General features: G+C 36.3%; 1 protein-coding gene across 9 annotated transcripts in view; it reads left to right on the forward strand.

The window, feature by feature from the left end:
* Positions 1–23,915, forward strand: part of LOC136855869 (lachesin-like) — a 112,431-nt gene that overhangs the window by 75,208 nt on the left and 13,308 nt on the right. For 5 of the 9 annotated variants that reach the window (XM_067133265.1, XM_067133264.1, XM_067133267.1 and 2 more), the window contains one exon: positions 11,057–11,172. In XM_067133265.1, coding sequence (XP_066989366.1) covers positions 11,057–11,172 — 116 coding nt within the window. Of the gene's footprint in view, positions 1–11,056; positions 11,173–19,551; positions 19,582–23,915 lie in introns of all 9 variants that reach the window. The other 4 variants (XM_067133260.1, XM_067133263.1, XM_067133261.1 and 1 more) reach the window with 1 other exon arrangement.

Raw genomic sequence — 23,915 nt, forward strand, 5'->3', positions numbered from 1 at the left:
TTAGGACTGGGAAGATTATATACAAATATATAATTTAATTTGTGTCTTAGTCTCATTAGTAGCACGTTTAGCCCGCCGGTGGTCAAGTGGAAATCCAAGATGGCTGACAAAATGGCGGATAGGTGGATAGATAAATAGATAGAGGAATAGATAGAAGGAATAATTAAGGATTTTAAACAGAAGAGGTTATGACTTACCCCCATTGTTTGGGAATATTGGTTGTATGGCAAATGGCTTATTATTATTATTGCATAATCGAGAAACCTTTGACTGATCCCTGGGTGGGATGGGAAGCCCAACTTGGGCTCAGATCCTGGAGGTCAGTCGACTGTTGTGGGTAGGAGCCAAGGAATAGTGTGTGTCTAGCAACACCATCCCAAAAGTTTCAGATTTTTCATAATCTGAAAAATCTAAGTCTTTTGGGGTGAGATTGCAAGCCCCACTCTTTTCTTTTACTTGGCTACTGCTACCCACTATTGTTGACTAACCACCGAGTACATCAGTCACTGCTTGTATGAAAAGTGACGCAATGGGATGTGAAGAAAACGGAGATAATCTGTCTCTACTTCCCCTAGGGATTAGACCCGGGGCATATTTTATATGAATATATATTTGATATTAATGCTTTTTTTATATTTTATATAGAAAGTAATTCAATATCATCCAATAATATTGTATATATTTTAGAAAAGAATTTTATATCAAATATAATATTTTATACATACTGAATAATGTTACTATTTTGTACAATGATATGTATATATATTTAACAATAATACTGTTTTTTTATATATATATATATATATATATTTATTTATATATATATATGTATATATATATATATATATATATATATATATATATATATATATATATATACTAAATAATAATACTATTTAATAAAATGATATTACATATCTATCAAACAATAGCATTATTTGATATAAAATATTTTATATATGCTGAATAATAACATTTCATGTAATAACATTCTATATATATATTGAATAATAATACTGCTTTAAATAATAATATTTATGCATATTGAATAATAATACTATTTATAAATTCTATATAAACTAAATAAAAGCAAAAAGTACCGCAAATTAGATAAAAATATATAAAATGAATCTACATCCCATCCGTGGGGAGGGGGTTGTGTTTAGGGGCATGGGTAGGGGGGAGGTGTGGAGTGGAGGGGGGTGGGGTGTGAGAAGGAATGTGACCCAGGGTCAGGTTAGCCGAATTTCAGGTGATGTCAGTCGGGTCCCTGCCTCGGTGATAATATTTGGGAGAAGGTATGAGTGGAATGTGACAGGCTGCGATCATTAGCCTTCATTTCTACGTCACAGAGAGAGAGAGAGAGAGAGAGAGAGAGAGAGAGAGAGAGAGAGAGAGAGAGAGACTCTTTCTCTCTCTCTCTTAGGTTCTGTCTATTATATATCTCTCTCTCTGTCCTCGTTAGAGTTTGTTGGGCCTTTCAAATTATATATCTCTCTCTCTGTCCTGTGAGAGGGAGATTGATTGTGTGTATCTTACATTCAACTTGTTCTCTTGAGAGCTATAGATGACAATATTAAATTGATGGGTCCTTATACAAATCTCTCTCTACTCTCTCTCTCTCTCTCAAAGTGTGTCTCATTCATGTACTTGTTCCTCGTGGGAACTATAATTGACTCTCTCTCTCTCTCTGTGTGTGTGTGTGTGTGTGTGACAAGATTGATAGTTGATGGAATCTACTCAATATTACTAATTAGCTAGATTAAACTACCAGGTAATTACCGGTGGGATAGAGTCGTTCAGAAAGTATGTTTTTTTTTAATCTTCAACCTGTCCTGTACGTGTTGAGTACGAATGCTATATTATGCGTTAATGTGAATCTCTCTCTCTCTCTCTTTGTCTCTCTCTCTCTCTCTCTCTCTCAAACACATACATTTATTATTAGGTAAGATATATTTGTAATTCGTATGTTGGAACATGCAGATGTAATTATCTGAATTCTCTCTCTCTCTCTCTCTCTCTGCTTAGCAGTCGAATGAAATTATATATTTAATGAGTACGCTTTCCCGTGCAATTATAATAATTTGTATAATCATTTGAACTCTCTCTCTCTCTCTCTCTCTCTCTCTCTCTCTCTCTCTCTCTTTCCTCACGGGAATATATTTCTTTGTCTTTCCAAAGAAGAATATATTTCTTTGTAAGCTTAGAAGAAGTTAAAGAGAGAAGAAGAAGAAGAAGAGAGAAGAAGAGGAGAGAGAGAGAGAGAGAGAGAGAGAGAGAGAGAGAGAGAGAGAGAGAGAGAGAGAGAGAGAGAGATTCACATAATTTATCTGCATGTATTAAATTACGTACTGCATATGTATATTGTATCCGATATAAGAATGTATGTGAGAGAGAGAGAGAGAGAGAGAGAGAGAGAGAGAGAGAGAGAGAGAGAGAGAGAGAGAGACTCTCTCTCTCTGTCCTCCTGGGTTAATATACCGAAGTTGCGACAATTAGAGGAATGCCCGGTATGTTAGTGATCTGTGTTCGGATGGTCACTCAGCACTCAAGCTTCATGAATATTAATCTTGAGGCGAAGTCCCTAATGTCCTCTCTCTCTCTCTCTCTCTCTCTCTCTCCTCTCTACTCGCTCTACTCGCTCTTCCTCCACTATCTACTCTCCTCTCTCTCTCTCTCTCTCTCTCTCTCTCTCTCTCTCTCTCTCTCTCTCTCTCTCTCTCTCTACCTTCTGCTACTCCTCAGTGCTTCGGTTTAACTCCTCAGTACTCCAGATTTGTAACTCCACCACTCCCTCAGGCAAAGGCTCTCTCTCTCTCTCTCAATCTACTCCTTCTGCTACTCCTCAATGCTCTGGCTTAACTCCTCAGTACTCCCTCTCAGTAACTCCACAACTCCCTATCTAAAAATAAAAACACTTCTAAGTCATGGTTCATCATAGCAGAATGAAACAGTAACTCCTGGAGTTGTCACTCCTTACTCCAGCCACTCCAACTCCTCCAAAGTACGCCCAACTACTCACTACTCCCTCCCAAAAATTCCTCACCTTTCATAAATGTCATTAAAAAACGGTTTTCTGCTTATTATGATAATAGTGGTTAGGGCACTCTTTTGACCTGCGAGAGGTCACGGGTTCGATTCCCCGAGGGAGGGTATTATCGTACATTGTGCCTTCATTGACCGAAAAAGTGAAGAAGTGGATTGTGTAGTTGGTAGTAAGTCGACTATAGTAAGTGAAAGTTAATAGTTAATAATAATAATAATAATAATAATAATAATAATAATAATAATAATAATAATAATAATAATAATAATAATAATAATAATAATAATAATAATAATAATGTTTTGTCTATCTTGGTCTCAATAATTTTTGTTCTTATTTACTTTAAATAATTTACTGGTGAAATTTTTTTTTAATATTTTATTTTCTTACCTTAACTATGAATTTTGAATTTGATTTTTTATATATTTCTTTTTCAATTTCTTGCTCTCATTGAAGTATAAAAAAATCTATTCGCGCAGTGAAATTAAGTTCAATTTAATTTTTATAATCTAAATATACTCTTTTATGGGGAGATCTGAACTCAGTCAGTCCAGTGATGCATCAGCCTATTCCCAAAAGGTTAAGTGTCCTACAAAGATATTAATTGCGACCTTTTAGTGTTGTGCCGTAATCAAGCAAGACGAGGGGGGCCAGGATGAATTAGGGCCCAGTAGGATATGACAGGATACGATAGGATGGCAGGATATGTGAAAAAGATAGGGATTTTAAGGATTGGGGAATTGGAGTTAAGTCGAAGGTGGGAAGTCTGGAGACATACCAAATAAGATTTTAGATCAACCAATAATTTTTTGGGCATAGAATCGCGGCTATTTCACTGGAAATTCACGTCCAAAAGTCCCTCTGTCTTTAACAACGTCCAAAATCCCTTCTATTCTTATTATTCATCGAATGAGTTAAGTGGCGTCATAACCAAAGCCACCCTGATTAGCCCATAAACCATCACAAACCGCAACAATCAGTTTCTCTCGTTCCCCTCACTAAAAGTCCACCCTCTCTCTCTCTCTCTCTCTCTCTCTCTCTCTCTCTCTCTCTCTGATTGCCATGTACCCCCTTCCCCCCTCCTCCTCCTCCATGAGAGGTTCCTCCCCCTGTATCATGAGGTTGGAGGGGCCTTCTCCCTCTCCCTTTCTCAAGATTCCCCCTCACCCTGTCATCGCCCAATGGACTATAGAGGGCTGGTGTGTTAGTGGTTATAAGGAAGGAGATGTCTCCAGGGGGAAGGGGGCGTGGGAGTGTTAGGGGAAGGGAGAGAGGGGTCAGCTCCCTATATATGACCCGCCCCCTCCATGTCGGTCGAGGTTGGGTCATAAACAGCTCCGGAATCCCATAATTGACATCGTTGTTCCGCGGCCTGTCCGAAAACGCCCATGAACGTAAGTCTCTGGAAAAGTAGTGGACGTTTTCATCATCGCCACCGCCAGCAGGTCTTTGTTTTTGTTGTTTTTTTTTGTTTGGGGGGAGGGGGAGAGAGTTCCAGGAGGGCCCTCTGGAAATTCCTTCGTTCCAGGGGGAGCCTTTGGCAAAGCCTTTGTTTCCGAGGGCCTTCTGGAAAGCCTTGTTTTCAGAGGGAAATGCTCCTGGAAAGTCCTTTCTTCCAGAGATGACTTCTGGAAAGCCCTTGTTTTCATAAGGACTATCTAGAAAGCCCTTAGTTCCAGGTACGCTATCTGGAAAGCTCTTCCGGAAGGGTCTTCTGGAAAGCCCTTGTTTTGTTGGACCTTCTGGAAAGCCCTTTGTTCCAGGGGGGCCATCTGGAAAAGTCTTCGTTCTAGGGGGTACTTCTGGAAAGCCCCTCATTCCAGGGGGACCATCTGGAAAAGTTTTCCTTCTGGGGAGGAGGCCCGCCTTCTGGAAAGCCTTTCGTTTCAGGGAGGGGAGCCTTTTGTAAAGCCCTTGTTTAAAGGCCTTCTAGAAGCCCTTCTTTTCAGGGGGAGTCCTCTGAAAAGCCCTTACTTTCGGGGGGAGCCTCCTGGAAGGCCCTTAGTTTCAGGGATCACTTCTGGAAAGCCCTTAGTTTCAGGGATCACTTCTGGAAAGCCTTTAGTGTCAGGAATCACTTCTGGAAAGCCCTTCTTTTCAGGGGGAGCCCTCTGAAAAGCCCTTACTTTCAGGGGGACCCTTCTGGAAAGCCCTTAGTTTCAAGGATCACTTCTGGAAAGCCATTTCACTCTAGCAACTGGAGGCTTTCATGATCTTCTTTAAAGTCCAGCTGCTGATATGACGGAAGGAGCTGGAGTTACAGAGATAAGAAGAAGAAGAAGAAGAAGAAGAAGAAGAAGAAGAAGAAGAAGAAGAAGAAGTGCAAATTTTCCTCCTCCGTTGATCGCTGCAATGAGGGGAGGAGGGGGAGGAGGAATAGGAGAGGGGGTAGGAGGAGGAGGAGGAGGAGGAATGAGTGTTGAGGACGCCACACCGTGGCTAATTGGTCCTCAAGGCGAAAGCCAGGGGAAATATGGCAACAGTTCGTGGGCCAATGGGAAAGAGAGAGAGAGAGAGAGAGAGAGAGAGAGAGAGAGAGAGAGAGAGAGAGAGAGAGAGGATTTGGAAGATAAATGAAAGAATGAGGACGGTACCTTCATGACAAGCTGGAGATAGATAGATAAATAGATAGATAGATAGATAGATAGATAGTGGATGTCCAAACGATTGTAAACTTATTGACACAACTCTTGTATCTTAAAGGACTTAAATACCCGATTAAGTAAGTGTTCAGTACTGGCATATTTAAGTTAATAAGTGCCCAAGATATTAGACACTTAGAAAACAACATTATTTTGTTGAGAAAAAAGATTAAATATTTGATTAAATATTTTGCAATGACAGATTTGTGAATCTTTTCAAGTGGAAAAAACTTCGGTATTAAAATTCAATCACTTTTCTACAAAACGATACAAAATGCGATACAGCGATTTATCTGAACGATGCAAAATGCGATGCAGGTATTTATCTTAACGATACAAAATGCGATACAACTAATTATCTTAACGATACAAAATGCGATACAGGCTATTTATCATAACGATACAAAATGCGATACGGCTATTTATCTTGATACAAAATGCGATGCAGGTATTTCTCTTAACGATACAGAATGCGATGCAGGTATTTCTCTTAACGATACAAAATGCGATACAGCATCTTTACGTCATGGTCTGGGTTTACAGATTACATGAGTTTTATGAAACCTGGATCTACTGTAGCTTGTATTAGAGAAGTACTTTTGTAACGGTTACATAAAATCTGTAATTTTCAGATTTTCGGAATGCAAAGGTGACGTCAATTCCTTGTAGTGAAGAATAGGTTACAAAATGGGTACAGAAGAACCTATATATATATATATATATATATATATATATATATATATATATATATATATATATATATATATATATATATATATATATATATATATATATATATATATATATATATATATATATATATATATATATATATATATATATATATACATATATATATACATATACATATACATATACATATACATATACATATACATATACATATACATATACATATACAACAAAAGTATATATTGTAAGCTACAGAAGAATACAAATTGGGTACATAAAAAAGGTATATACGTTTTCCAGGCTACAGGAGACTGTACAAAATAGGTACCTGAGACAGATATAATATTTGTAGGCTACAGAAGACTACAAAATGGGTACAAGAGACGTTTCTAGGCTACAGGAGAGCAGAGAGAGAGAGAGAGAGAGAGAGAGAGAGAGAGAGAGAGAGAGAGAGAGAGAGAGAAAGCTGATCACTCCTCGACTCTCCTGGGAGGACTTCCGTCCAATTCTCATATTGTCCTGAGATGCCAATTTTCGATTTTATATTTTTTGGTAAAATATCAAATATATATCAGTTTCACTCTATGAAATCTCTCCCCCCCCCTCCCTGTTGAGAGAGAGAGAGAGAGAGAGAGAGAGAGAGAGAGAGAGAGAGAGAGAGAGAGAGACGCAGGGTTCTCGTTTTTGGCAAAATGAGGTTTTTAATTTGCCATCGAAGCTAAGATGGAAATGATTGGCAACCATTCAGGTATTAGACAGGAATGAAATCTTCTTGTATTGTTTCTTTTTTTTTGGGGGGGGGAGCGGGGTTAGGGTGTGGGTCAATATTGGGGAAGGTACAGGAAGCGATAGATAGGAGATTTCATGCTTGGAATTCCAATTTTTTTTTATTGACATAAGCTTTCTCTCTCTCTCTCTCTCTCCTCTCTCTCTCTCTCTCTCTCTCTCTCTCTCTCTCTCTCTCTCTCTCTCTCTTTAAAACTCTCTTTCCCTCTCTTTCTCACTCTCTTTCTCTCTCTTTCTCACTCTCTCTCTCTTTGAAACTCTTGCTCCTTCTTTCTCTCTGTTTCTCTCTCTCTCTGTCTTTGAAGCTCACTCTCTCTCTCTCTCTCTCTCTCTCTCTCTCTCTCTCTGTGTGTGTGGTAATATACAAACGCTGTATTTATATACACACGGACATACGTAATGAAATACAATGTATATTCGTATATTTACTGTCATTTTTGGGATGAAGTTGCTACCCTGTACCCTTCTCCATTCTGGATGTAACCCACCAAAGTCGATTTACTACCAGGTACATTAAACCATGCTCGGATCAACAGAGGTCCAAAGTGTTCTGACCCGCTTCGGATTTGAATCTGGGGCATCTTGGTGATGGGACGAGAGTCCTAACCACTGAATTATATAAAAGCATAAGATAGATTTAGACGAAAGCAGAAATGTAGAGAGAGAGAGAGAGAGAGAGAGAGAGAGAGAGAGAGAGAGAGAGAAACACATCGTCACCTTCAGGACCTGCTTTCCCTCCCCTCCTCCTCCTCCTCCTCCTCCTCCTCCTCCTCCCCTCCTTAACTGAGGCTGGTGGAGAAAACTTATCTCATCCTCACAGCATCCTCGCCCTCTGAACGGCCCAATCCTTCACGGTTCCTGGGGCCTGAGCTCACGAGTTTATCACCTGCAGGAAGAAGAAGAAGAAGAACATAACAAGATAGAGAAAAACGGGTCCTGCTCGGTGCTCTGCATAAGAAATTGTAATAATATTAGTGATATCAAGATTGGTGATAATAATGGTAGTTGATCCGGATCCGTTTAGACAGATCCGGGAAGATCTGGTAGAGTAAGATAGAGTAAAATGGGTCCTGCTCAGTGTGTTCTGCATACAAAATGATAATAATAGTAATAATAGTTGATCCGGATTCAGTTAGACAGATCCAACAAGATCCGGTAGAGTAAGATGGGGAAAAGCGAGTCCAGCTCAGAGCTCTGCATAAAAACTGATAATCGTAATAATAGTTGATCCGGATCCACTTAGACAGATCCAACAAGATCCAGTAGAATAAAATAGAGAAAAACGGGTACTGCTCGGTGCTCTGCGTAAAAAAATGATAATAGTAATGATAGTTGATCTGGATAAATTTAGACGGATCCAACAAGATCCGGTAGAATAAGATAGAGAAAAACGGTTCTTGCTTGGTGCTCTGCATAAAAAATGATAATAATAGTAATAATAATTGATCCGGATCCACTTAGACAGATCCAACAAGATCCAGTAGAGCAAGATAGAGTAAAATGGGTCCTGCTTTGCGCTCTGCATAAAAAATGATAATAATAGTAATAATAGTTGATCTGGATCCACTTAGACAGATCCAAAAAAATCTGGTAGAGTAAGATAGAGTAAAATGGGTCCTGCTCAGTGCTCTGCATAAAAAAGATGATATTATTAATAATAGTAATAATGAGGTCGATAGTTATAATGATAGTTGATCCAGATCCGTTTAGACAGATCCAAGAAGATCCGGTAAGAGAAGAAATGATAGAAAATGATAATGATAGCAATAATAGTAGTAATAAATAATAATAGTAATGATGATAATGATGATAATAATAATAGTTGATCCAGATCCGTTTAGACAGATCCTGTAGAAGAAGATAGAGAAAAACGGCCCCTGCTCTGGGCTTTGCATAAAAATCATAATAATATTGATACTAATTATAATAATAATGATGATAATAATGATAGTTGATCCAGATCCACTTAAATAGATCCAGGAAGATCCGGTATGGGAAGGAGAAGAAGATGCAGAAAAACAGGTCTTTCTCAGTGCTCTGCATAAAACATTATAATACATTAGCAATAATGGCAATATTAAGTAATAATAGCAATGATAATCATAATAATAGTTGATCCTGATCCGGATCCGGATCCATTAAGACAGATCCAGGAAGATCCGGTAGGGAAAGAGCAGTGTGTGTGTGTCGATCTAAATTGGATGTGTCAGTTCGAATCATGAATTTTTTTCTCCTTTTAAAGATTCTAATTTTAAAGAAGGGGGAGAAGATTTATTGTGGTGGGTTGATCTCTCTCTCTCTCTCTCTCTTTCTCTCTCTCTCTCTCTCCCCCCCTTCCCCCACTCTATATACTGATATATTGTGTGCGTGTGTCGGGGGCGGGGGGGTGAGGGTTCTCGATCCTCTGCTGCTTCTACGTCGTTTTGACTCGGGAGAGAGAGAGAGAGAGAGAGAGAGAGAGAGAGAGAGAGAGAGAGAGAGAGAGAGAGAAGGGCACTGTGGAGATGAATATAGAATTAAACAGTGATTTGTGTACTTTTGGGATGGGTGAGAGAGAGAGAGAGAGAGAGAGAGAGAGAGAGAGAGAGAGAGAGAGAGAGAGAGAGAGAGAGAGCAATGTTATTTTCACTAATGATAGTTGACTATTGTAGGTAGACAAAAAAGTTTATCTGTTAGACAAAAACTCCATATTTTAGACAAAAAAAAGTCATTCTTTAGACAAAAAACTTCATCGTTTATACAAAAAACATCATATTATAGACAAAAAACGTAATTTTAGAAAAAAAAAGTCATTCTTTAGACAAAAAACTTCATCGTTTATACAAAAAACATCATATTATAGACAAAAAACTTCATCCTTTAGACAAGAACTTCATCCTCTAGACAAATACTTCATCCTTTAGACAATAACTTCATCTTTTAGGCAATAACCTCACCCTTTAGACAGTAACTTCACCCTTTAGATAATAACTTCATCCTTTAGACAATAACCTCATCCTTTAGACAATAACTTCATCTTTTAGATAATAACTTCATCCTTTAGACAATAACTTCATCCTTTAGGTAATAACTTCATCTTTTAGGCAATAACTTCACCCTTTAGACAATAACCTCATCGTTTAGAAAATAACTTCATCCTTTAGATAATAACTTCATTCTTGAGACAATAACTTCATCCTTTATCCTTTAGACAAAAAACTTCATCCTTTAGACAATAACTTCATCCTTTAGACAATAACTTCATCTTTAGACAAAAACTTCATCCTTTAGACAATAACTTCCTCATTTAGACAAAAAACTTCATCCTTTAGACACTAACTTCATCCTTTAGACAAACACTTCATCTTTTAGACAAAAACTTCATCCTTTAGACAATAACTTCATCCTTTAGACAAAAACTTCATCCTTTAGACAATAACTTCATCCTTTAGACAAAAACTTCATCCTTTAGACAATAACTTCATCCTTTTGACAAAAAACTTCATCCTTTAGACAATAACCTCATCCTTTAGACAAAAACTTCATCCTTTAGACACAAACTCCACCTTTTAGACAAAAACTTCATCCTTTAGACAAGGACTCCATTTTTTAGACATCAATTTAACCACCTTGTAAAACACCCAAGTTCTGCTAAAGAAAGTTTGATTAAGTTTTATTTAGAAATCTGAATTATTCCCTGTTGAAGACAGAGGCTGGTCTGGTCATTCTCCCGTGGGACTGGTCACATTAGCCCAGAGTTTGACCAGATTAAATTAAGCCTCTTATCTATGTAGGGGCTTTGTTGTGTGTGTGTGTGTGTATGTACAATGCGCCACTCACCCTCACAATGCACCCCTCACCTCAAACTGCCAATGCGTTTAACATTCTCCAATCTCTCCCCCCAAAATAGGCGTCACACAAGCGCTGGGTCAGCCGGACTTCGCTGCGCCCTTGGTCAACGTCTCAGTGCCCGTCGGGAGGGACGCGACGTTCTCCTGCATAGTGAAGGACCTCGGAGGATACAGGGTAAGGACTTTGGAGAGTCCTGCAGGACTTCTTTCGATATTCCTTTTTAAATGTCCTTTTTTTTTTTATTTTTTGGTTCCTTACTTTCTCCGCTGTCCTTGTGTTGTGTCGGCTGCGAAGCTCTCTCTCTCTCTCTCTCTCTCTCTCTCTCTCTCTCTCTCTCTCTCTCTCTCTCTGTGGCGGTGCACGGGAGAGAAAGGGTAGTTTTTCTCAGTCGCTCTGGGAAACATTTTGATGGAGAAAGTCGTTTTAGAAAGTCGCATAGAAATAGGTGAAGAAAGTCGTTTGGAAATGGCGTTGCAGAAAGTCGATGAAAAAAGTTGTTTGCAAGTCGCTGAAGAGATTCGTTTTTAACATTGCTGTAGAAAGTTGTTTGAGAATATTTGAAGAAAGTCGTTCTAAAAAAGTTGTTGTAGATAGTCGCGTTAAAAAAATTTTGCAGAAAGTCGTTTGAAAGTATTTGAAGAAAGTCGTTATAGAAAGTCGCTGTAGAAAGTCGTTCTAAAAAAGTCGTTGTAGAAAGTCGTTTAAATTTTTTTTAAAGTCGAAAATCGTCTAAAAAATTGCCTATGGCTTAAAAAAAAAATAACTCTAATATATCCGTCGTAAAAATTCGCCCCAAAAAATCGCTTTAAAAGTCTCAATATAAATCTCACAATGAATCGGCCCCCAAATAATTGCCATAAAAAAATTCGCAAAAAAAATTGAGCAAAAAAATAGCTATAAAAATACTAAAAAAAATAGCTAAAATTTTTTAAAAAAATCATCGAGAGAATGAATCAGGTTTTATTTTAAAAGATTCCAAAAGAGATTCTTTCCATCTTGACGAAAGAATCAGGTTCCTGATGAGAAGGTTCTTCTCTCCGCAATTATTTTCAAGAATCAGACCATTAATTTTATAATCCTGTTTTCATTTAACGATTCTTCTTTAGATTCAAAAAGTATTTCAAAGATTCTATTTAATATTATTCAATGATTCAAGAATCATTTAACTAAAGTTGATTTCAAACAATGATTCTATTTTAATTTTATTTTTATTTAAAGAATCATTATTTGAATTCTTTCAATGATTCTCGTTGAAAAATGATCGATTCAGTGTTTCATTCAGTGAATCAAGGGAGTCAGACTTCATTTAACTTAATTTGATTCTTTTTCAAGAATCAAGAGAATTAATTCAGTGATTCTATTAACAGGTGTTTGATTCAAAGATATTGACTTAAGATTCTTATTTCAAAGATCAAAGTAATTAATTCAATGATTCTAGGCCCAAGAAATTAATTAAGAGTTATTGTTTTTATGTGATTCTCATTTGAAGAATCAACGCAATTAATTCAGTGATTCTAGTACCAGGTAATTAATCAAAAGATCAATTTCATGTCATTCTTATTTCAAGAATCAAATTAATTAAATTAATGATTCTAATATTAGGTAATAAATTAAAAGATATTATTTTCATATGATTCTTATTTGAAGAATCAATATAATTCAATGATTCTAGTGCAAGGTGATAAATCAAAGTATATTGATTTCAAATTATTCTTATTTCAAGAATCAAAGCAGTCTATTCAATTATTCTAGTACAAAATAGTTAATTAAAAATGATTGATTTTATATGATTCTTATTTCAAGAATCAACGCAATTAATTTAGTGATTCTAGTACCAGGTAATTAATTAAAAGTTATTGAACTCGTTTGATTCCATTTTCAAGAATCAAAGCAATTAATTCAGTGATTCTAGTACCAAGTTATTAAATAAAAGATTCTACCTCCAAATGTCCTGATCTGTTTCATGAAACCATAACTTGAATCAATCGCTGATTCTAGTGAATCAATCGCTGCTTACTAGAATCACGTAACCGTTTATAAAAGAATCTTCTTTGATAATACCAGAAAAAAATTCGACCCTGATTCAGGTTCCGTAGGATGCGTCATCTGGCTGGAAAGAAGGAACGAAGGATCTTCCTGGAAGTCCTGGAAGTCCTTTTTTCCAGACCTGAATTCAGTCCTGTGAAGACTGTTTTCAGAATGGAGGAATCCGGAGATGAATTCATTCTGGAAAAGAGAGACGTTGAGACTGAATTCTTTCCAGGGAAAAGTTCTGGAAAGTCAGTTATTGTGAGACTAAATTCATTCCAGTGAAAAAAAAAAAAATTGGAAAAGATATTGACAAACCAAAATTCATTCCAGGAAATTCAATTATGGAAATCGACTCAGAAACCATAGGCCTAATTCATTCAGGGAATTTGAATCATGGAAATCGACTCAGAAACCATAGGCCTAATTCATTCAGGGAATTTGAATCATGGAAAACGACTGAGAAACCATAGGCCTAATTCATTCAGGAATTTGAATCATTCGACTCAGAAACCATAGGCCTAATTCATTCAGGGAATTTGAATCATGGAAATCGACTCAGAAACCATAGGCCTAATTCATTCAGGGAATTTGAATCATGACTGAGAAACTATAGGCCTAATTCATTTCGGGAATTTGAATCATGGAAAGCGACTTAGAAACTGTAGGCCTAATTCATTTCGGGAATTTGAATCATGGAAAGCGACTTAGAAACTGTAGGCCTAATTCATTTCGGGAATTTGAATCATGGAAAGCGACTTAGAAACTGTAGGCCTAATTCATTCAGGGAATTTGAATCAGGAAAGCGACTGGGAACTCAGAAATATCAAGAGAGAGAGAGAGAGAGAGAGAGAGAGAGAGAGGTTGAAAAATCACACTTAAGAGAGGAGGAGAAGGATGTAGAGAGAGAGAGAGAGAGAGAGAGAGAGAGAGAGAGAGAGAGAGAGAGAGAGAGAGAGAGCACTGTAGGCCGACAAACTTTTAGAAAATCCACTTAGTTCAACCTCCTTAGTTCACGTCTTTCTTTTAGTTGTTAGCCCATCCAAAAGCAGTCCGCTATACTGTAAATATATATTCACGTAGTAGAAGCCTTTTTCAAAAAAAATATATTATAAAAAAAAGCCAAAACCAAAAACCAAAAATAAAAAAAAATTATAGACTCCTTCTTCAACAGTTTCCGACGCTATTGATTGGTTCAGAAATGTCACGTGACACCTCCACGCTCCACCCACCTGCCGTGAGGTGATTGGTTTAAGCTTAGAGCTGTGGGTGGCGGTGGTGGACGCTCTTTCGATGAGTTTTCCCACCCCACAGATCCCCCCACTAACCCTTACATGTCCCCCACACACAAGACAACCATCCCCTCCTCCCCATCGCCCCCACCCCCCAAAACAATCCCACACCCCTTTTATTTCAATCCTATTTGGCCTTTGTAGACTCCATGAATCTGCAACAAACCCTTTCGAATTTCTTCTTCTTTTTTGGGGGAGTTTGATTTGCGCGTGATAAAGCGCGGAATTTCACTTTCCGGGGGCGCGCACGCACGCACTGTGCGCAGATACGGGAGATTAATGCTGTTTACATAAGCGTGCCGGAAGTGAAATAATTCAGGGCTGAAGCTGAGAAATATATAAGTCAATATTTGCCTAATTACTGACACCCATCTTCTAGTCACCTGATATAGTACGAATATTTATATAAAAAATCTACTTATTATGGATATTTACGGATATTTTCCATTAGGAAAAACTGCGAATAAAAGTAAACAGCGGTTTTAATAAACGCTAATGCCCAAACTCCGGAATGAAACCGCTAAAACACCAAACCGTTTGGAAAATCTGGCTCGGGAAACTCGAACCTTCAGAAACAGAAGCGAATCAGGGAGCGCTGCTCGATAACCGTAAACAATAAACATCGAATACTGAAAATGGTATTGAGGTATTTAATGGTCCTCCGGATTCAATTTGGGGGTACCTCCTTCCTAGAGTCGTTAAACAAGGAATTATAAGCGCTAAATGTATTTAAATACCATTTCTGTGAGGTTAGGTTAGGTTAGGTTTTCTAACTAATATCTGGGAAGGTATATCCTTAGAGTGGGGATTTTACGTCCCGACACTCTCTTATATTACCGTCGTTTTGGACGGTATGCTTCAAATATTAACAATAGATTATATAGTAAATTTTCTATAAATACATTTTGGACCTGACGGTAAATCACCCAAACTGACATCACTGAGGCATCTTATCTTGTTCCTGATTGGCCGATGAGTTTGAATCGCTCCCTCTGATTGGTCGACAGCAGCTCGAACTACCTACCAATCACGATACAGAACCAACAGTGTCGGCTGTGGATTTTTACCGTCATATCCAAAAACAAAAAAAGGGAATTTTTATACTATTTGAATTTTCCAAAAAAAAAAAAATAAAATGCAATTTTATCGTTGTTGGCGTTGACTTGATGACGAAATCACGGTGATTTTGTTTTTTAAATTAGTTATTTATCTAGTCCAGTGGTTTTCAACCTGTGGGCCATGGGCAATTCTGAGGGGTGGCCAGGCCACGGACATCTTCAAAACAGTATTAAAAAAAAAATCATTACAGGAAATGCAGGCCATTGCTTTCTTTCACAAATGAAAATGTAAAACTAATAAAGTGTTCTGAAAATGCTTTATAATAATTCTATCATCATTACACAGTTCTGAAGGGCAGTGGGCCATGAGTATTTAGGGACGCCAAAAATGGGCCACGGGCACAAAAGGTTGAAAACCATTGATCTAGCCCATAGAAATTCTAGAATCACGATTATACGCAAATTCTCCCCTCTAGAATAGAGGTACCACCAAACTGAATTCAGAGGACCATTAAATATCTCAATACCATTTTCAGTATTCGATGTTTATTGTTTATGATTATGAAAAGCGCTTTCTGATACCCTTTTTGGACTTGGCGAGTTTGGGCATTTTATTGATTAAAGGTACAATGCGGAATACTATATTAGTAATGCATTATCCATATAACTGATAATTTACTTTTGGTCGATCTCATACTTAGTTTCATATCTTTGTAAAACTAAATAGATGCAGTTTTTTGCAAAATGTTCAAAGAGGCGAAATAACAATAATCAAAGGTCAAGGTGACAGGTCAAAGTTAGCTAAAATTTTGAAAGATGTTCGGTACTTTGCCGTAGAACATTACCGACAAACATAATAACAAAATTATAACCAATGTCTTGGGACAATAATGCACAGTATCCCAGTAAAGAGGAGTGCTTGTGAGTGGTTGTGAACCCATTGGTAGGGACATATGCCCTTTAAATGCCAGTTTATTAGTAAGGGTTTGTGGGACACACCAGCAGCACGTTGACGCCGTGTTATGATTGCTGCGCCATTCACGTGGAGGAAAAAAAAAATAAGTACAGAGAAAAATTTGTGAAAAAAAAGGTTTGTCTTTCCCAAAAACTAAACGATTCAGTTCTGTCAATTTCGTTAAACAAAAAAACAGTTAATTTAGGACTCTGTGAAGTGAAACGTTCGAAGGGCCACGTCATTAGCGCTGACGATCAGCTGATTAGGTCCCAGCTAGGACTCCCGAGGACTCAGAAGGACTCCTGAGGTCTCACAGAGACTCCTGAGGAGTCGGAAGGATTCCTTCTCGTCAAATAGTCCATCTAGGACCAGGGCGGGTCTTTGAAGGATGCCCCGTGGGGCTTGCCGGGACGTGAGGTCTTGCTTAATAGGATATAAAGTTCCTTGCAGGATATGGGTCCTTGCTGGTAGATTTAGGTAGTCTTGTTCTTGTGTTGTTTGTTAGCAAAAACAACAACAACAATAATAATAATAATAATAATAATAATAATAATAATAATAATAATAATAAAATGTTTCCATCTGTTATAAAACACTGATGTACACAGTGTGTCCATCTGTTATAAAATATATATATATATATATATATATAATATATATATATATATATTATACTTCTACTCATTATGAATATTTGTGGATATTTCCCATTAGCAAAAAATTGGAATAAAACTAAATAGCATATTAAAATAATGCAGTAATAATATGAAAGACCTTTTTGAGTAACTCACAAACTTATAAAACAACAAAAAGTATAAAGGTAAGATCATCCTAATTGATCTTCAACCACTTCAGTATCATTTCTACAACAGTGACTATGATAATAATGATTATGATAATAATCATTAACATCTATTAGACTATTTTCAATTTCTATCAACGAGTCAGGGGACAAATGTCAGAAGACTTCGGACTTACAGCGACTTCCGGTTGAATTTATGGCCAAACCTACTTCCCCAATTTTTCTTTTTGATTTGGGCCCCCCAGACACACCCCAACCGTTCTCCCCATTTAAACAGACGAGAGAAATATTCCCTATTTTAAACAGTTGCGAGAAATAGTCCACATTTTAAACATTTGAGAGAAGTATTCCCCATTTTAAACAGACGAGAGGAATATTCCCAATTGTAAACAGTTGTAGGAAAGACTCCTACTTTAAATAGTTAAGAAAAATTCCCCATTTGAAACAATTGTGAGGAAGATTCCTATTTTTAACAGTCGAGAAATATTTACCATCTTAAACAGTTGAGAGAAGTAGTCCATATTTTAAACAGTTGTGACAAATATTCCCCATTTTAAATAGTTGTGAGAAGGATTCCTATTTTTATCAGTCGAGAAATACTCCCCATTTTAAAGGGTTGAGAGAAATAGTTCCCATTTTGAACAGTTCAGAGAAAAAGTCCACACTGTAAACAGTTGAAAGAAATATTCCCCATTTTAAACAGTTGTGAGAAAGATTCCTATTTTTAACAGTCGACAAAAACTCCCTATTTTAAACAGCCGAGAGGAAGACCACAATTCTAAATAGTGAGAGAATGACTCCATATTTTGAACAGTAGAGAGAAAAGACTCCCTACTTTAAACAGATGAGAGAAATACCTTCTTTTTGAAGCAGAAGAGAGAAAAGGCTCTACAATTTAAACAGCTGAGAGGAAGTCTGCCCATTTTAAACAGCCCAGAGATGAGACTTCCATTTCAAACAGTCGAGAGAAAAGACGCCCCATTTTAAAGAGTCCAAGGTTAAGGCTCCCTATTTTAAACACCTAAGAAAAATACTCCCCATTTTAACAGCCAAGAGGAAGGTTCTCTGTCTTAAACAGTCGAGAAATAGCCTCCCAATTTTAAACAGATGATAAAAAGACTTCCCATTTTAAACATTTTAATCAGTCGAGAGATGGAGAAAGAGAGCTGTGACATTTCAATAGTGAAGAATTAAGTCCCCAAAACCGTGACAATGTCTGACCCACAACGTTCCCCCCACCCCACCCCTTACACAAACCCTCCCCTAGCCTCCACTAGCCCCTCCTACAACACTACCACCCCACAAACCCCCACAAAACCACCCCAGGAGCCGACCGGAGCAAAAGACCCACCACCACCACGCTTGGTCACTCTTTTAAGTTCACTGTTCTTGCACCAGCCAGTTTCTCAGTAGTGTGTCTGTCCTGTGTTTTTTGCACCTTTCCAGCCGCAAGAGACAAGTAAAACGAACAAACACCTTGTGCGGGCACCACCACCACCACTACCCCCTTCGCTTTGTGGATACACACAAACGCACACTCACACGCGCGCACACACACACACCGCTGTTTCTCTATTTATATATAATAATAAGAGTAGTAGAATTGTCTTGAATCTCTGTCTCTGCTTTTCCCAGTACTTAGATACAGCATCGTTGTTTCTGTACTTCCAACCCCAAGGGGTTCACCACTCTCTTTTTTTGAGATAAGCTCAAGTGAATGTCCATCAGAAGCTGTATATATATATATATATATATATAGAATCTTAGACGAGTTATCTGTGTCTTCTATGAGAATAACTATTTACTATTTTAACTATTCAGCTACTTTGTGCTACTTAAATAGTTTCTTGACTGGCCAGCCAAAACTGGACTTAGTTACCAAATCCTGGATTTGTCAAAGGGAGTTGTTTAGACTAAAATTGACCACAGAGAAGTAGTTGTTTTTTTTTGTCTGAGGTAGAATTAAATAGAGGAATTAAATAAGGTAGATGATAATAAAGAGGAATATGAAATAAAGAATGATATTCATGGACAACTGAAGCCTAAATTCACCTAAATTCACCTAGAAATAGGACCTGATTAATACCTGATAACGCATCGTAAGCCTGACCTGATTGGCCCGTTTCAGGTCCTAAAGCCCAATTTAAAAAAAAATTATGACTCAAAATTTTTTTTAAAGAAAAACTATCCCCCCTCTTGTAGAGGTTTAAAAAAAAAAAAAAAACACCCCAAAAGTCTATTTAAAAAATAGCAAAGATAAAGTTTGTTTTTGAATGCTTACTTTCTGCCCCCCCCTCCCAAAAAAAAACCCATTATGAATTTTCCCCAAACTTCAAAAGAAAGATAAAAAAAAAAAACTGTTTCAATGATTGTTTTTCTCTACATGAGCAGCATGGTCTTTTGTTTTTTTCGGTTTAGTCTTCGACAGGAAAACAGGACAATTTACAGGTGAGGAGCTTTTTTTTAACAAAAGGTGTACAGTGTTTTTATTATAATTTTTTTCCCCTGAGTCTCTTAGGAATCTGCTTTCGTTTTTTTCCCCCAATTTTTTTTCTTTTAGTTCTTCTTTCTCCAACTTTCGCCCAAACTTTCTCTTTGTATTCTTTTTATTAAAAAAAACCTCAGTTTCTCGTCACTTTTTTTTTTTGCAAATTTACAATTTGTTTTTCAAGTTTCTTTGACTTAATTTTCAAATTTTTTTTTCATTCACTTTCTTCTCTGCCTCTCTCATCTTTCTCTCTCTTTCTCTTTCTCTCTCTCTCTCTCTCTCCCATATAAGTAACTTTAGTGATTACTTACTACAGTAGTAGATCATATTTGCCTTTACTTAACTATGTACATACTGTCTATTCATACCAATGAATATATACATGACATGTATAAATATATACATAACTGATAAGTATGCATGCATATGTATCAGGCAGTCAATGGTTGAAAATACATGTTCTGAATTTGATGCAGACCACAGTAATACATATTTTTTATGTATAAACATATGTATATTTATGTGTATACATAAAATACACATACACATTCAGAAACAAACACAAATATATGTATATACACAAATTTATATGGTCATAGTTTAATGACACCTGCTTTGCCAATGTATATTTGTAATGTTATGCTTATAGAGAACGTATGTATATATAAGTTCATATACATAACAATATACACATAATACACATATACATGTGCCATTGTAACGATACAGATGAATGCGTATATAATTCATGTGCATGTGTACATGTGTACTTTACAGAACCGAAGTGAAATTTTGTATATAAACATCGATGTTGTTCACAAGAAATGTCCATAATTGTCAATAGCCTTCTGTCATTATGTATATAGACCTGAAGATGTTTTGAATACACACGCACACACACACATATATATATATATATATATTAATTATATATATATGTATGTATATATATAAACCAGTATACATTTTCCCATATGAAATGGTGGCCCCTGAAAATAACAAGAAAACAGTTCCTCATACTTAGCATAAGTGCAGCAACAAAAAGAAAGTTGTTTAAGCAAGTGGTTGGAATGTATTGCTAGAATGTTGAGCCAACTCTCCTTTATGGAAGGGAAGTCGTGATACTGAGTACAAATGGAAAGATAATGTCGAAACTTTTGGAATGAACTGGGCTGTTTAGTTAAGGGATTGTAAGTAAGGTTGAATGGTTGAGAAATGCAGATATGATGATGCAGTAAAGTTTAATCACGGAGTGAATGAAATAGCGTAAGAGTCTTCTGAGGTGGTTTGGTCACAGTGGGAAAATGGGAGAGTATAGGCTGATGATAAGGTCACAGAGGAAAGGAGAAAACCTTTTTGTAACAGGGAGTAACAAGTGTTAGAACAGACCGTCATTAATGATTAAGGGATCGACAAGTTGTTGGTAAGCCTGGTGGTCAGTTAAAGACTGATTCTGGATGGTAATTGGATGGGTGACCAGCCACCTTGACAACCTGTGGCTCAGAGTTAGAATGCTCAGCTTGCATTAGCAGGGTGTATAGTTCACTCTCAGTTACCACCAGTTGTGAATGGGTTACCAGCATCAGCTGGGGTCAAGAAAGATGGGTATGGGGCTAGCAACCTCATCCCTAGAATCTTACAGAGAACTGTCATTAAAGTGTGCTTAATGAAGAAAAGTTAGGAGTGGCAAGTGAAACCTGGGAAACATATCTCTTAGGTGGCATGTACATATGGAGAGAATGGAAGCATCACTAGGTTAATGACATGGATGAGGTGTTGAAGCGTACATAGGGTATAGGTGGTTGACACACTGCTTATGAGTGTGTGTGTGTATAATTTTACCTAATTGCTGACACTGATGAAGTTTTCTGAACTGTGGGACACCCGTTCAGGTATTGCTCAGAGCCAAAATAACATAGTTGCATTGATAAGTGCATACACACACTTATACACTTATATATACATTACATGTATACATTCACATATATATATATATTGTATAAATATGTATATGTATATATGTATATATATGTATTTATAAACATTTATATATATATATATATATATATATATATATATATATATATATATATACACATATTTAATATATGTAAATTCAATCAATTTAATAAATCCTGCAATATTATTAACCTAATTCCTAATTGTAAAAACCGACCCACAACGTATCTAAAACAAAACCAAAAATACAAAAAAAAATACAAAAAATACAAAAAAAAATACAACTCAAACATTTTCTAACGGACCGTGCATGATAACTAACAACGAAAATACATCGAGCCAATTTTTTTTTAATCGTAGAAAAAAATTTCCATTTTTTATATATATCAAATAAGCATGTTTTTTTAAAGTATATAAGATAATGTAGTTTAAAAAAAATGTAGCCACGCACAATTTATTATTGAGATCGAGCACATAGGTACTTTAAATCATATCATTTCCGCTTTGTAGATGTTAGTTTAAAAATAATGTTTATTTTTTTAAACCAGCCTGGGAATAGTGACGAGAAGTATATATATATATATATATATATATATATATATATATATATATATATATATATATATATATATATATATACGTATATTATATATATATAATATATATATATATATATATATAATAAATATATATACATATATACATATGTATATGTATTAATAAAATATTTTAATAAATGAACATACGTTTCCTCCATTGGAAACATTCGCTAAACATTAAAAAGAACGAAAGCAAGGTATGATAAAAAATTATACGTTTTTTTTTCAATTTCACATTTCCATATGAACCAAAATTTTAATGTGGCTTTTATCAGACATTTTTGGAATTTCAACAGGAATTTGAGCAAAGGTAATAATTGCTATAATCATTATTAACATTTTTCCCTTTAATAGGATTTTATTAACTCTCATTTTATTTATTTTATATAGTGAATATTTTCAGGTCATCAAAAATATTTTATAAAATTATTTTTTCATTTTTAAACTAATTTATTTTATCGAATTTTTATCGCATTTATCATAATGTTTTTCAATATCGCTTAGTGTTAGTAACTTTCTAAATTGTTTGTTAGAATATTTATTAATTTGGATTTGAAAGTTCATTACTGATAATTTTTAAAGTGTTTTCTATCAGATTTATACATTTTATAAATATATCTGGAATATTTTATATATTTTGTTTCTTTAAATCTTTTTTAACTGACTTTTTTTTTTATAATTTTACGATCTTTTACCTAATTCCTGTAATAAACTCATAATAATTGTATTACTCATTCAAATAGTTTTATTCATCAATTTTGAATTCATTTTTATAATTTTTCAAAAATTTTTAATAACCTTTTTCATCATGTTTTCACTTTTGTACTCATTTCAATTTCCGTAATTCCCGCTTTAAATTTCGCGCCAAAAGTAAAAAAAAAAAATAAAGAAAAAATTGACCAACCGGCAACTCTTCTCCTCTTCACTCTTCTTCTTCTCGATTTTATTTCTTTTAATTCGTCTCTTTCCCGACACAAAATCACCATAAACATTGGTCTCTGCGTCAGCAGTTTTAGCCCGCAAGAATGAAAGATAGCCCGCGGCTATCCCAAATGAAGAGAGAGAGAGAGAGAGAGAGAGAGAGAGAGACAGGAAGCTGTCACTTTGATGTATTCAATCCGTACATTAATTGGCAAAAGTTTTTTTTGCCTTTTTTTCTAAATAATGTTTCAGATTCGACGTCGTCAGCCACTCCGTAACTTTCCCTCGACCGCCACTCTCTCTCTCTCTCTCTCTCTCTCTCTCTCTCTCTCTCTCTCTCTCTCTCTTCCTTACCTGTTGTCTAACCTTGTCATTGCAAGGAATCTCTCTCTCTCTCTCTCTCTTTTCGTTTATAATTGCCTGCAGCATCTCTTTGCTTGCTCCCCTTCAGCCGAACGGCGCATGCGCGGGATGAAGCCTCCGGGCATCCGGGGCTTACACCGCATATAATCTTTAAGAGCATCTGTCGGTGTTCGATTCGCAATTGAGTATTAATTACTGACAAATCTCCACTTTGGCGCTTCTCCAAGTCATGCGTAATGAATGCCAATTTAAAGATACGTTACGCGTCAATGCAGGCTCTGTTTCAGTCCGTCAAAACGGTAAATGAAACTAAAATCTTATCGCTGAAACACGCAGACTCAACGGCTGCCATTTTGCAGCTGGAAGAATATTGTTTATTTTCCGCCTCTGAAAGGAATAGACTTCGCAGCATTGCAGGTTATGCAACGTTTCTTTAGTCTTTATCGAATTCT

The sequence above is a fragment of the Macrobrachium rosenbergii genome, chromosome 33 (genome assembly GCF_040412425.1).
Source record: "Macrobrachium rosenbergii isolate ZJJX-2024 chromosome 33, ASM4041242v1, whole genome shotgun sequence".
Taxonomy (NCBI): domain Eukaryota; kingdom Metazoa; phylum Arthropoda; class Malacostraca; order Decapoda; family Palaemonidae; genus Macrobrachium; species Macrobrachium rosenbergii.